This window comes from Palaemon carinicauda, chromosome 30 (genome assembly GCF_036898095.1).
Source record: "Palaemon carinicauda isolate YSFRI2023 chromosome 30, ASM3689809v2, whole genome shotgun sequence".
Classification (NCBI taxonomy): domain Eukaryota; kingdom Metazoa; phylum Arthropoda; class Malacostraca; order Decapoda; family Palaemonidae; genus Palaemon; species Palaemon carinicauda.
The window spans coordinates 67,067,188-67,082,187 of NC_090754.1; the positions used below are offsets into that span (position 1 = coordinate 67,067,188).

Consider the following 15,000-nt stretch of genomic DNA (forward strand, 5'->3'; position numbering starts at 1 on the left):
GCAGCTGGTAGGATAGTTTCACTATATTTGGCCCAGCCTTATCATGGACCATGGCTTAGGTCTGCGAGGGTTCAATGTGGCTAGAGGGCCGTGCAATGGGCCAGACTGATTTTGTGAATTATAGGTGTGTCTGGTGGTAATCAATGGCTTTGCTGTTTACCAACGACAAAAATTTCTCTTTGTTTCATGCAACAGAAACCAACATCCAAAATGTATACGCACACAAACCCTTCCCTGGTCTTCTACGATTAGGTTTTCTTGGTGAAGATATTAATTGGTGGTTGGAAACAGTTTCATTGATAAACTCCATTCTTTCCTTTTCGGCTTCATTTAAAGAGGATGAGTTTATACTGCAAATCTAGAGAATATGGAAATTTTAAAACTTCCATTAAACTTACCGGCGGTATCTTTGCTTCATCTCCAAGGGGATTGTTTTTCATTTCAAGTTTTTTTTTTTTTTTTTTTTTTTTGCAAGTTTAAGTTTTTTTTTTTTTTTTTGCAATGACCCTGATACTCAAATATTATTCTTGATTTTAGCTTGGGGCCGTTGGCATGGGATGCAATTTTTTTGCTATCTGTTGATGATTGGTTATTGCTATAGTTTTGGTTTCTCTATGAACAATAGCACTGCCTTGCTTTGTATCATAATTATGGAATCTTGATGAAAAGAGTTTCAGACCCAAACATCTTGTCCATGGACTCCTTTGACAATAAGTTCTGGGAGGTGGCAACACAGTTCACTTTTTAGCAGGAACAATCAGCACAGTCTGCTGGTTTCATTCTCTCCCTACCAGGTAGTAAGGCCATCTCTCTTAGTGGTTAAACAAGAGAACCCTCTATGTGGGAGGTCTGTTGAAAACACACACTCTCTCTCTTGGTGATAAAACAAGAGAATTATCCGTGTTTAAGTTTTATTGAACTTGATTCCAAACTTTCTTATATTTTCAGATGCATTGAAAGAAGGGCAGAGAACCCGCCAAGAATATGTAGTTACATCATGCATGTGAATTTTGGACAACTTCCAATTGTATATGCTGAAGTGTTAGAGCTTTTGGGTTGTATGGCATGAATTACAGTGTTCTGAAAGTAGAGTTGTGGGATAAATTCTCCCTCCCTGGGTGCACGGAAACGAATCCCCTGAGAGTGGCTCAAAGGAAATACTTATGGCCGTGTCATCTTTTAAAAATTGCTGGAAGTGGATGATGGTTAAGCTTCAAGCACATTAAAGTTTAGGACCGTTGGGTGATCGTAGTGACTTGAAAGTAGTAGTAAAAGTATGGCATGCATTTCTTTCTTCAGCATGATCCATTGAGCGGCTAGTAATACTTTAATCATGCAAGACTACAAGATCTGGTGACTGTTTGACGACTGTAAACCAGTTTTTATGGATCTGTTCTTCCATGGGTTACTCTTCTACATTACCTTCACCTGCCTAAGGTACAGTGTTGTGCTTGATGAATTTTAGTACACATCACGAAATGGAAATATCTACAATAGTTGCTTTACAATATACCAATATCTTGATGCATAGGAAGTTTTTATTACCTCGTAACTATATGTAGTTTGCAATTTCCATAGGATGGTATCTATACTTGATAATTATTACCATGATAATTGGTAGATATTTAAATTACCCAGGGATATTACCTATTACATTGTGCAGCTGCTATATTTTTCCTTAACTTGTAGTGATGTGTATCGAAAATCTTGTAGTCGACTACATCACTTGGTTTTGGTATCATAGGGGTGAGGAATACGAAGTATCTCCTCTGAGGGTGTTTTCTTTGCAAAACTAAACAGATGTCATATTCAGTCTCTTTGTTTTCTTCAGCCATGTATCTAGAAGTGGTTGCCAGCCTCTTAGTCCACCTTTGTAAGAGAGTCCTCTTGTTCTGTGTTTAAAGGTTATCATTTAGCCTTAAACCAGGTGTTCAGACCGAAGGTCATGTACCTCTTGTCCTCATAAGAGATGTCCATACTATAAGGAGCTTTGAACACTTCTTTATCAATGCAAACTCAGGCCTTCCAAGTGGGACCTATTGTCATATGAACTTGAATTGAAGATGAAGGAAGATTCAGATAAGGATTTAATATTGCTGATTTTTTTTCTGCTTTGTCTAGCTTTAGAAAAGTATATGTTTGAGCAAATGGGCCTCTTGCACCAAGCTCAGTATATGAAGGATGTGGTTGCGCTATTATGCATCATATAATTTCTATTGGTTGGTCTTCCATTTTTTCTTACTATTTAGTGTCTTTATTCCCTTAATCCAATTTCATGATTATTTTGAAAGGATACTGTAGTGAGAGCAATGGTGGCATTATCTATCAACTGATATTAAGACATCTGTGTTATCAACATGAATAGAATTGATATTTGACTTGAGGAATTATACATTGGGATGGTCCTATATATTCTAGAGTGGAATTTATGGTCTACATTCTTAGGAAGATGAAATGCGATAAACAAATCTTGTAGGTTCTGCAGGGGGGGGGGGGTGCAGTATTGTTCCGTGTGTGACAGGAACAGGCAAACATCCCTTACAGTAAATATAGGCTGTGCACAAAAGGGTATTGTTATATTCGTGATCGGATTCTCGGCTTCATGTCCAATCTGCCCATAGAGGTTGTTCACCTGGGGATATTCGAGGCTTCTTTGGCCATACCAGTCTTGTTGGTGCCATCTGCTTTGCTTAGGGACTTAGCTTTTAGGTGTTGGCTCTTGATTTAGTGCCACTGGTGGAAGAAAGCACTTTATGAATGACTAAATATGTCTTTAAAATATTCTAGAACTATAAAAGCACTCCTTCCATGAAAATACCAGCAAACTCTTCAGTTGTATTGTTCTTCATTTATGAAGTACAATACATACTCTACATAGGTCAGTGCTTTTCGAATGTCAAGAAATCGGAACATGCCAGAAGACTTCTAAATAATAATATAATTACGCTAAATTATCTTTATATGGGGATACTACCGGTCATTGAGGCAAATACTATACCTCAAAATGCGGAACCAGTAACCCTAGGCATGACTGCTTAATTTCTCTCTGCTTGATCTACCCCTTCAACAATACGAAACCTCAAGTTGCCATATTCAGCCGGTGCATGTTGTGATTTAAAGAATCTCTCATGGAAAGCAATAGAATGCTTCCAGCATTGAAAAAGTGCTAAGGTCTAATAGCTTTCCACTCTCTAAGTGAGAAAGGAAAAAGACTACCATGTCTTTCTCAGCTACCTGAAATTGATGTTAGAATATCGTCTGCAAATGGGTATGATTTATTTTCCAAATATGACGGGTGGATCATCAGATTTTTTTAGCATTCTACAGTCTATGAAAGTAAACCCACCATAACATGACCTAAAAGAGAGATTACTCGAGTGCCATATGTGGGTGAGATCATGATGAGGGGTAGATGGAGATGGTTTGGACATGCTCTTTGCACTTCCAAAGAGAGATTAGTTCATCAAACGTTCACTAGGCATGAGAAGAGTTAGGAAACCCAGGCCCACATGGCTGAGTACTTTGAAGCGCGAAGTAGGAGATGATGAATGGAGAAGTATTAAATTAAAAGCTCAAGACAGAGACGACTGGCGAAATATAACCGAGGCTCTTTGCGTCAATAGGCGTAGGAGATGATGATGATGATGATGATGATGATTACTCTTGAACTGATTACAAAGATCGATATAAGTAGAGGGGAAACATATAGGGTTTTTTTTTTAGTGCATCAATTATTCACTGACATATTTATTTGCTTTTGATTCAATCTTTTTTTTTTTTTTACTATTTGTCTCTTGAAATCGTCTGAAATTTTCACTGTATCTCATCACCTCATTCATTATCTGATTTATTCAATCTAACTCTTACTCTCTTAATATTTGAAATTTTTCCTATATTACAATATTTTTTCTTCAATATTTCTAGTCATCTTGATGCCGTATTTGTACATTTGATTGATCTAGATAGAAAAAATCTATAAAACGGCCAATTAACATATAAGACAAAAATAATTTTTATACCTACCCCCTCTCCTCCTCCCACACGCCAATCTCCTCCCCGCTCACACATACGCACCCTTTTCTCCATGGGTTAAAAGTTTGATCCCACCTAATCGCAAACACATGCCATACAGAAAAAATTACTTCCCATTCATTTTTCCTTTGGATTTTCTCTCCTCTCTTGTGCTTGTGCCTTCGGATTTGAAATTTAAATGAGCGTTGTGTTCATCCATTCATTTGTTCACATTTTCAGTTGAATGAATAGTGCTGGCAAGTTAGTGGAAAAAAGTAATGAAAATAGTAAAGGAGCTCTTCCTGGTTTGAAATTGACGTGGGCGAAGGCAGCATGGCAAAAGCGAGTTTCTCGCTGCACTTTTGTTATTGATTTGAACACGTGTTCACTTGTTTTCCATGAGTGTCGTTTATGGCCATATATTTAATTATATAGTTGAATAAGTTTTTGTTTCAAAATTAATTGGCAGAGGATAGTTTCTTTAATGTCTGCAACCTCACCATCCTTGTGCACTAGGGATTTGGGGTGGGGGGGGGGGGCGGTGTTGTTGTTTGGGTGAGCCTGTGGATCTAGCCTACCTGCCGAGTCATCAGCAGCCATTGCTTTGCCCTCCCTGGTCCTAGCTTGGGTGGAGAGGGGACTTGGGCTCTGATCATACGTATTGTAAGGTCAGTCTCTAGGGCATGTAAGTAGGCATTAGATTGCCCTGTCTATAGCAAGACACATCTCTGTTAAACTCGCTATTGCAAGAAGAGTATTCTCTCTCTCTCTCTCTCTCTCTCTCTCTCTCTCTCTCTCTCTCTCTCTCTCTCTCTCTCTCTCTCTCTCTCTCTGTTCTTAATATCTTTGGATAAAACACAAAATCAAATGTAAATGTATAACTACAGAGCTGTATTGACATTGAAACTTTGAGAAAAAAATTATTTTTTCTAACGCTCATAAAAAAAAAGAATATCTTGCTGCATTGCTACTTGCAGATTTTCGCTGTATGTGAATCCTTTAGGCACATATAAGAATACACAGTAAACACACACGAACGTGTGTATGTATATATATATATATATATATATATATATATATATATATATATATATATATATATATATATATATATATATATATACACTTGTCATCTTCAGCCATTGGCTGGTCCTCCCTGGTCTTAGCTTGGGTGAAGAGGGAATTATGAGCTTGTCATTTGTTTATAATGGGCTCTTACGATGGCAACCCGTAAGGGGGAAGAGTCTTGGTCACTGTCCATCTAGCTTTGACATTGTTACTGTCCCTTGCCTCAGCCACTCATGAGTAGGCTTTATTATTATTATTATTATTATTATTATTATTATTATTATTATTATTATTATTATTATTATTATTATTATTATTATTATTATTAAAAGTTTAAATGTAAATATCTTTTTTGCTAATGTTATTGCATGAGGAGGTAATCAAACCAATGTCTCCTATCGTCCTCCTTTTCAGATTTGTTTTATATAAGTATTATTTTGTTATTACAAGCCAGGGTCATGAGGATGTTCATTGGGTTTCTTTAGTCTTAGATAATGAGAGAAGGATGATGAAGATCCTTAAAATAAAGAAATGTATTTGACGCATCTGTTTGAAAGTCAGCAATCAAGAATCGGAAAGTTATTTTTCAACTTGGCTTGGCAGCTTGGTTATAGCTGATGATGATGATGATGATGATACAAGTGTTTCAGGTAGAAGCTGTGGCAACAATAATGATGGTTTTGAGGTGAATACTTGTTGAATGCGTCGTGCCGTTTGCTTCTACGATTATATTCATCATTTATCCTTTTTTTTTTATAGAATGGAAAGTCAACATTAAAAAGAAAAATATCGGCTTAGGCCTATGTTTCAGGAACATCCAAGACTTTGGAAAGGTATGAATAGGTATCCTCTTAGTATTTACTTTATAGTGCGACTGTCTCCCCCCCCCCCCATTGAGTTCCATCTTTGCATTGAATGGTCTTCCTGACTCTCACCAGGGCCGGATTTGGGGGGGGGGGGGAGGGGGGCAAAGAGGGCATTTGCCCAGGGGCCTCCACATTTTAGGGGGCCTAAAAAAAAAGGACCCAGGCTCAAATAATTTTTAATTTCAGTAAATATATAAAGAATAAAAGTTTTTATGTCAGGAATAAAACAAAATGGTTGATATTTATGATTTATCTTTTTTGTCAGCAGCATCTCGTGCAGTGGGAGCTGGAAGTACAGATTCTAAATTTGAGTTGCAAGTGGATCAAATTGAACAATATTGGCGCAGTGTTATAAAGAGACTAGTGAGTGTGCTTTAGTTTGCATGTGAAGGCGGTCTAGCTCTTCGTAGCGATGATGAAAAAATTGTATCTCCTCATAATGGAAACTACTTGGGATTATTAGAACTTCTGGCTCAGTGAGTATGATGATTTCCTCAGGCAACACATCCAGAAACATGAAAATTGTGGCAGTGGACACACAAATTATTTGTCTTCAACCATCTGTGAAGAACTAGTCAGCCTAATGGGTAATGAAGTTTTGAATGAAATCATTTCACGCATAATATTGACAGGATACTATTCAATTTCTCTTGATTCCACACCAGATGAAGGCCGCGTTGATCAACTAAGTCTGATTTTCAGATACACGGAGCATGACACCCCTGTAGAGAGATTTTTGCCAAACCAAAGCCACAAGGCTCAAGAAATGTTTGAAGGATTAAAAAAGTTTCTTGAAGATAATGACATTGACATTCAAAATTGTCGTAGTAAAGATAATGACATTGACATTCAAAATTGTCGTAGTAAAGATAATGACATTGACATTCAAAATTGTCGTAGTTCGTCATATGATAACGCCTCTGCTATGAGTGGCAGCTGAAAATACTTAAGCCGTTTGGATACCCTGTTTTGGTCATTCACTGAACCTGGTTGGAAAAGCTGCAGCTGAATGTTGTCAGGAAGCTCACATTTTTCAGTTTTCTTGAGGCAGTTTGTGTTTTTCACAGCTTCTACACATCGGTATGCAATCCTTACAGACCTACTGAAAACTGCTGAATCTGGTCCAGTGTCGGTGCCAAAGAGGGTTTCTACAACACGATGGTCCTGTCGAGCAGATGCCGTCAAAGCACTTATTCGAGGATATCACCCAATCTGTGAAGCTCTTGGCAAAATAGCAAGTGATGAAAATGAGCTAGCCAAAGCATGGTATGAGGCCAATGGACTCTATGACAAGATGCTCAAATTAGAGACTGCCATTTATATTGTTTTTTGGCATGACATTCTTGGGCGAGTTGATGCTACAAGTAACACACTGCAAGACCCAAAACTTGGTCTGAACACAGCAGTAGCAGTGTTGAAGTCCTTGGAATGCTTTTTACGTGAAAAGCGAGTGTGCTTTTATGTTTATGAGAAGAAGGGACAGGACTTATCTGGAACCAATGAATATTCTCCACCACGCATTCCTCACTGCAATGGGCGCCTGAATCTGTTGGAATATGGACGATCTGAGGAAGTAACCCTTACTCACTGAAAATTTTCGTGTTGATAATTTTCTTCCTGTAATTGATCAGTTTTTGAGTTCCCTTAATTAACGTTTGAAGGCCTACGAGAACACGTTCTCTTTTCGGTTTCTTATCTGGACTGGAATCACTAAGCTGTACTGAAATAGAAGCAGCTGCAGTAAAATTAGTTTGTGAATATAAAGATGATCTGAATCAATGACTTGGTGTAGAACTTGTACAGTTTGCAGCTTTTTTCACTCAGTTTCTGGATGATTATGTTAAGACTGATAGCTTTGGGAAGGAACATTTCCTTTACAAATTGCTGCTAGACAAGAAAGTTGCAGATACTTTTCCTAATGTTGAGATAATGTTACAGATGTACTTGGTGCTTATGGTCACAAATTGCTCTGGAGAACGTTCATTCAGTAAAATGAAGTATATCAAATACAGACTTCGTACTACAATGCATCATGATCGACTCAGTCACCTGGCTTTGATGAACATTGAGTATGACATCCTCAGAGACATTGACATATTGATCACCACATTTGCAAGGGCCAATACTCGTAAAGTGTCTGGTCTGTAAATACAGATACCGCAATAGTTTTTCTATTCTACGAAGTAACTTTGGTTGTGATTTTAAGATTGGCGGCACTGAGTATGGGTCATGCTTCTTAATCACCTTCGAAAAATGGTCAGTTTGTACAGTCAGGTGTGAAGAGTCTTGATGAGTGAAGGCAAACTAATATATTTAGATTTATGGTAATAAAACATATGCTACTTATTTGAAATTACTTTTCATTATCTTTTTATACTCGAGTGTACAGAGTCAGGAGAGGTCATTTTGCACACGTGATTAACATGACCAAAATTCATTACTGGCAGGACCGGCAATGATGATTTCCCGGTGGAGCTTACAGCGCCCAACCGGTGAGACTCGCTTCACTCGCCACCCGCCTCCACATGCCTAAATCCGGCCCTGGCTCTTACGTCGGTCATATGCCACAAATTCCATAAATCACTTAAAAGGTGTTCTGTATTCTGTACTAGCTATTGCTCAGTCGATTTAGAGGAAGCCTTTTTTGTTTCTGTGATTGCGTTGGATGTATTAAGGATAAAAGAGTTGTTGTTGATGGGCACCATAGTGAGTATAGGAATGTGATATCCGGTGTTCCACAGGATAGTGTTCTTGGCCCATTACTTTTCATACTATATACACATGACATGTGGTTTGGCCTAGAAAATAAGCTTGTTGCATATGCAGATGATGCTACTCTCTTTGCATCAATTCCATCCCCTGAATGTAGATCTGGGGTTGGTGAATCCCTTAATAGAGATTTAGCTAAAATTAGTGCATGGTGCAAATTATGGGGTATGAAGTTGAATCCTAACAAAACTCAAAGTATGATTGTAAGTAGGTCAAGGACGGTGGCTTCTCAACATCCGGATCTCAGTATTGATAATGTTTCTTTAAATTTGTATGACTCTTTCAAAATTTTAGGCATGATTCTTGACAGCAAATTTACTTTTGAGAAACATATAAGGTCTGTGTCTTCAATTGCACAAAAAATTGGCTTATTGAGAAAGTCTTTTAAGATATTCGGTGATCAATCTATTCTGAAGAAGTGTTTTAATTCTTTTATTCTACCTTGTTTTGAGTATTGTTCTCCTGTCTGGTCTTCAGCTGCTGATTCTCATCTTAATTTGTTGGACAGAAACTTACGGTCTATTAAATTTCTTATTCCTGATCTAGATATTAATCTCTGGCACCGTCGATCAATTAGTTCATTATGCATGTTGCATAAGATTTTTCATAACTCTGACCATCCTTTACATTCAGATCTCCCTGGACAATTCTATCCTGTTCGTAATACTAGGCAGGCAGTTAATTCTAATAGCCAGGCCTTCTCCATCATAAGACTCAATACTACGCAGTACTCTAGAAGTTTTATTCAGCTGTTACCAAGTTGTGGAATGATCTTCCTAATCGGGTTGTTGAATCAGTAGAACTTCAAAAGTTCAAAGTTGGAGCAAATGCTTTTTTGTTGACCAGGCGGACATGAGTCTTTTTATAGTTTATATATGACATATTTGTTGTTGACGTTGTTAATAGTTTACATATGATATATCTCTTTTGACATTACTTTTTTTAGAATGATTTATTGTTAATTTGTTCTCTTCAGTTATTTATTTCCTTATTTCCTTTCCTCACTGGGCTATTTTTCCCTGTTGGAGCCCCTGGGCTTATAGCATCTTGCTTTTCCAATTAGGGTTGTAGCTTGGATAGTAATAATAATAATAATAATAATAATAATAATAATAATAAAGAGCTGAGGCAAGGTGCAATGACAGTACTCTTCAAAGCAGGAGAATGACTTGGTAGCTGACTGTGTATACATATAACCAGATCCCAAGCCCCTTCTCCACCCAAACTGGGATCAGGGAGGACCATGCAATGGATGCGGATGACTCTACAGGTAGACCCATAGGCTTCCCCAAAATCCCCATCCTTAGCTGAGAAGGATGGTGACTTTGTAGGCACTAAAATAAAATATGGACCTTATGCGTAACTTGAATCCCATTTATTATTATTATTATTACTAGCCAATCGACAACTCTAGTTGGAAAATCAAGATGCTATAAGGCCAAGGGCTCCAACAGGGAAAAATAGCCCAGTGAGGAAAGGAAACCAGGAAATAAATAAATGGAAAATTTAAATAAAATATTTTTAAAAAATTAGCATTAAAACAGATTATATTTAGACTATAAGAAGACTTATTCTTGCTGATGACCAAGCAAGGACGTTTCCAATAGGCCATGCGGAAAATTTTAAAGAAAGGCATAAATTGAAGATTTATAAAGTTTTATTGATAATTTATATTAAATGTATAAAGTATAGTAATAAACGGGAATAAAAGTACATAAATGCTCATAGCTATTTGTATGCATAAAAACTGGATATTCGCTTCGTGGTTGTAAGATATATTTTTTTAAAACGGAGAACAGGTTTGTAAAACTAAATTGAGCTAGAGTACCTTCATTAAATAGTTGCTATGGAAGATTGTGATATATATTATATGCATATGTATGTATATATATATATATATATATATATATATATATATATATATATATATATATATATATATATATATATATATAAACACACATTTATATATGAATATATGTATGTTAAATATAATTATATATACCGCTATATACACATGTATGTATATGAGTATATATATATGTATACATATACATATATATATAAATATATATATATATATATATATATATATATATATATATGTATACATATATATATATACATATATATATATATATATGTATACATATATATATACATATATATATATATATATATATATATATATATATATATATACATATATAAATATATATATATATATATAAATACACACATATATATAGATATATATATATATATGTATATATATACATATATATATATAAATATATATAAATGTATATATATATACACATATACATATGTGTATATACATATATGTGTATATACATATATATGTATATATATATATATATATATATATATATATATATATATATATATATATATATATATATATATATTAAATAAATATAACCTGAAGACTTCCACAAAGTAAGAGAATGTCGGAAAGTTAAAGAGTTCAGTTTGCGACTACATAGATATTTGGTTATTGTTAAGAACACCTGAAGAATTAACCTGTCTATCAATCTATCTATCTATCTATCTATCTATATATACACACTCTTTGGTTAATCAGAATAGCTACCATTATTGATTATTTACTTTTCAGCCTCAGTTGTCCACCAAAATCTTAACGCCCTATCTCCAAACCTTACCTAGACCTGAAATATTATTCAATAAATAGAGCAGTTAATTATATATATATAAATCATATATATATATATATATATATATATATATATATATATATATATATATATATATATATATATATATATATATATATATATATATATATATATATGTATATGTATATGTGTGTGTGTATGTGTCTTAATGAAAAAAAATTGTGTACTTTTCGCGACTATCTAAATAATTCACTACCTCGCGAAAATATTCGTCTCCGAATTTGCCTTGTTAGATATCTGGAAAAAGATGTGATCGAATGACTCTCTCTCTCTCTCTCTCTCTCTCTCTCTCTCTCTCTCTCTCTCTCTCTCTCTCTCTCTCTCTCTCTCTCTGATCGTCCCAGAAGTTACACGAATACAAAGTGTTTTGAATTAAACATTGATATGTTAACTGATACGGATTGACTCCTCCAGACCAGTTATTGTGACCTAAATTACAGTATGACTGTATTTTACCATATTTTCGTGACCTCGACCTCTTGGATTAACCCTATACCTTGACCCTCCACGTTTGACCTTGACCTTTATAATTGATAGAAGACGATGCTGTAGAAGCCACGAAATTGCTACGACTCTAGTTCGTCTTTTTTTTCTGTCTGTAGCGCTTCTCTGGAACTGGAGGGAATCGACCTGGAATTGTACCTATGCTCAAGCAATTCCGTAATCCTCTGCAGTTTTTCCTCGAGGATTGCCATCCTGTCGCCCAGGGCTTTCTGAGAATCGAGGAAGTCCTCCGTTTTCTCGCTGACAAGTTCAGTCAAGTTCGCCTCGAGTTCCTTCAGATCACCAGTGACGTCATCGCGCATGTAGTCACTGCCCCCTCCACGTCGGAGACGGCTGCCCCTCCTGGCTCCAGCGCTGCTGGCCCTAATACTACAGTCGGTTTTGTTGTAAGTCTCCCGGTTTCTGAGACACTCCATGACGTGGCATAGCAGGTGGGAAGGCAGGCTGGTTTCGCTGCATTTCTTGTCCTTCACGAAGAAGAGCTTGTTTCCCTGGGGGTGAAAATTAGGTGGGTTAAAACTTATGGGTCCAAACAGACATGGATAAAAGTTAAAATGTAACTACACCAAGGAGAGGCTTAAGTAAAAGTTAAAAAGGGCAGCTGACAGACTTAGATAAAGGTTAAAATGTTACTACACCAAGGAAAGGCATAAATAAAAGCTAAAATGGGCAGCAGACTGACTTGGATAAAGGTTAAAATGTAACTTCACCAAGGAAAGGCTTAAATAAAAGCTAAAAAGGGCTGCAGACAGACTTAGATAAAGGTTAAAATGTAACTACACCAAGGAAAGGCATATATAATAGCTAAAAAGGTCTGCAAACTAACTTAGATATAGGTTAAAATGTAACTACACCAAGGAAAGGCATAAATAAAAGTTAAAAAGGGCTGCAGACAGACTTTGATAAAGGTTAAAATGTAACTACACCAAGGAGAGGCATAAATGAAAGCTAAAAAGGGCTGCAGACAGACTTGGATAAAGGTTAAAATGTAACTACACCAAGGAGAGGCATAAATAAAAGCTAAAAAGGGCTGCAGACTGACTTGGATAAAGGTTAAAATGTAACTACACCATGGAGAGGCATAAATAAAAGCTAAAAAGGGCTGCAGACTGACTTGGATAAAGGTTAAAATGTAACTACACCAAGGAAATGCATAAATAAAAGATAAAAAGGGCTGCAGACAGACTTAGATAAAGGTTAAAATGTAACTACACCAAGGAGAGGCATAAATAAAAGCTAAAAAGGGCAGCAGACAGACTGGGATAAAGGTTAAAATGTAACTACACCAAGGAAAGGCTTAAATAAAAGCTAAAAAGGGCTGCAGACAGACTTAGATAAAGGTTAAAATGTAACTACACCAAGGAGAGGCATAAATAAAAGCTAAAAAGGGCAGCAGACAGACTGGGATAAAGGTTAAAATGTAACTACACCAAGGAAAGGCTTAAATAAAAGCTAAAAAGGGCTGCAGACAGACTTAGATAAAGGTTAAAATGTAACTACACCAAGGAAAGGCATAAATAAAAGCTAAAAAAGGGCTGCGGACAGACTTGGATGAAGGTTAAAATGTAACTACACCAAGGAGAGGCATACATAAAAGCTAAAAAGATCTGCAGACAGACTTGGATAAAGGTTAAAATGTAACTACACCAAGGAAAGGCATAAATAAAAGTTAAAAAGGGCTGCAGACAGACTTAGATAAAGGTTAAAATGTAACTACACCAAGGAGAGGCATAAATGAAAGCTAAAAAGGGCTGCAGACAGACTTGGATAAAGGTTAAAATGTAACTACACCAAGGAGAGGCATAAATAAAAGCTAAAAAGGGCTGCAGACAGACTTAGATAAAGATTAAAATGTAACTACACCAAGGAGAGGCATAAGTAAAAGCTAAAAAGGACTGCAGACAGACTTAGATAAAGGTTAAAATGTAACTACACCAAAGAGACGCTTAAATCAAAGCTAAAAGGGCTGCAGACAGACTTAGATGAAGGTTAAAATGTAACTACACCAAGGAAAGGCATAAATAAAAGCTAAAAAAGGGCTGCGGACAGCTTGGATAAAGGTTAAAATGTAACTACACCAAGGAGAGGCATACATAAAAGCTAAAAAGATCTGCAGACAGACTTGGATAAAGGTTAAAATGTAACTACACCAAGGAAAGGCATAAATAAAAGTTAAAAAGGGCTGCAGACAGACTTAGATAACGGTTAAAATGTAACTACACCAAGGAGAGGCATAAATGAAAGCTAAAAAGGGCTGCAGACAGACTTGGATAAAGGTTAAAATGTAACTACACCAAGGAGAGGCATAAATAAAAGCTAAAAAGGGCAGCAGACTGACTTAGATAAAGGTTAAAATGTAACTACACCAAGGAGAGGCATAAATAAAAGCTAAAAAGGGCTGCAGACAGACTTAGATAAAGATTAAAATGTAACTACACCAAGGAGAGGCATAAATAAAAGCTAAAAAGGGCTGCAGACGGACTTGGATAAAGGTTAAAATGTAACTACACCAAGTAAAGGCTTAAATAAAAGCTAAAAAGGGCTGCAGACAGACTTAGATAAAGGTTAAAATGTAACTTCACCAAGGAAAGGCATAAGTAAAAGCTAAAAAGGGCTGCAGACAGACTTAGATAAAGGTTAAAATGTAACTACACCAAGGAAAGGCTTAAATAAAAGCTAAAAAGGGCTGCAGACAGACTTAGATAAAGGTTAAAATGTAACTACACCAAGGAAAGGCATATATAATAGCTAAAAAGGTCTGCGAACTAACTTAGATAAAGGTTAAAATGTAACTACACCAAGGAGAGGCATAAATAAAAGTTAAAAAGGTCTGCAGACAGACTTGGATAAAGGTTAAAATGTAACTACACCAAGGAGAGGCATAAATAAAAGCTAAAAAGATCTGCAGACAGACTTGGATTAAGGTTAAAATGTAACTACACCAAGGAGAGGCATAAATAAAAGTTAAAAAGGGCTGCAGACAGACTTAGATAAAGGTTAAAATGTAACTACACCAAGGAGAGGCATAAATGAAAGCTAAAAAGGGCTGCAGACAGACTTGGATA

The 15,000-nt window shown here is 36.1% G+C and overlaps 1 protein-coding gene, 1 long non-coding RNA gene and 1 pseudogene across 2 annotated transcripts in view; 2 read left to right on the forward strand and 1 right to left on the reverse strand.

The window, feature by feature from the left end:
• The window catches only part of LOC137623247 (uncharacterized), a 234,255-nt gene that overhangs the window by 62,241 nt on the left and 157,014 nt on the right, over positions 1-15,000 (forward strand). The gene's annotated exons all lie outside the window — the stretch shown is intronic.
• Positions 6,166-8,093, forward strand: LOC137623825 (uncharacterized; annotated as a pseudogene).
• The window catches only part of LOC137623245 (transient receptor potential channel pyrexia-like), a 64,175-nt gene continuing 60,727 nt past the window's right edge, over positions 11,553-15,000 (reverse strand). Inside the window, exon 6 of the mRNA XM_068353993.1 lies at positions 11,553-12,426. Within this exon, the coding sequence (XP_068210094.1) occupies positions 11,998-12,426 (429 nt within the window). The 3' untranslated portion in view covers positions 11,553-11,997. The remainder of the gene's footprint in view (positions 12,427-15,000) is intronic.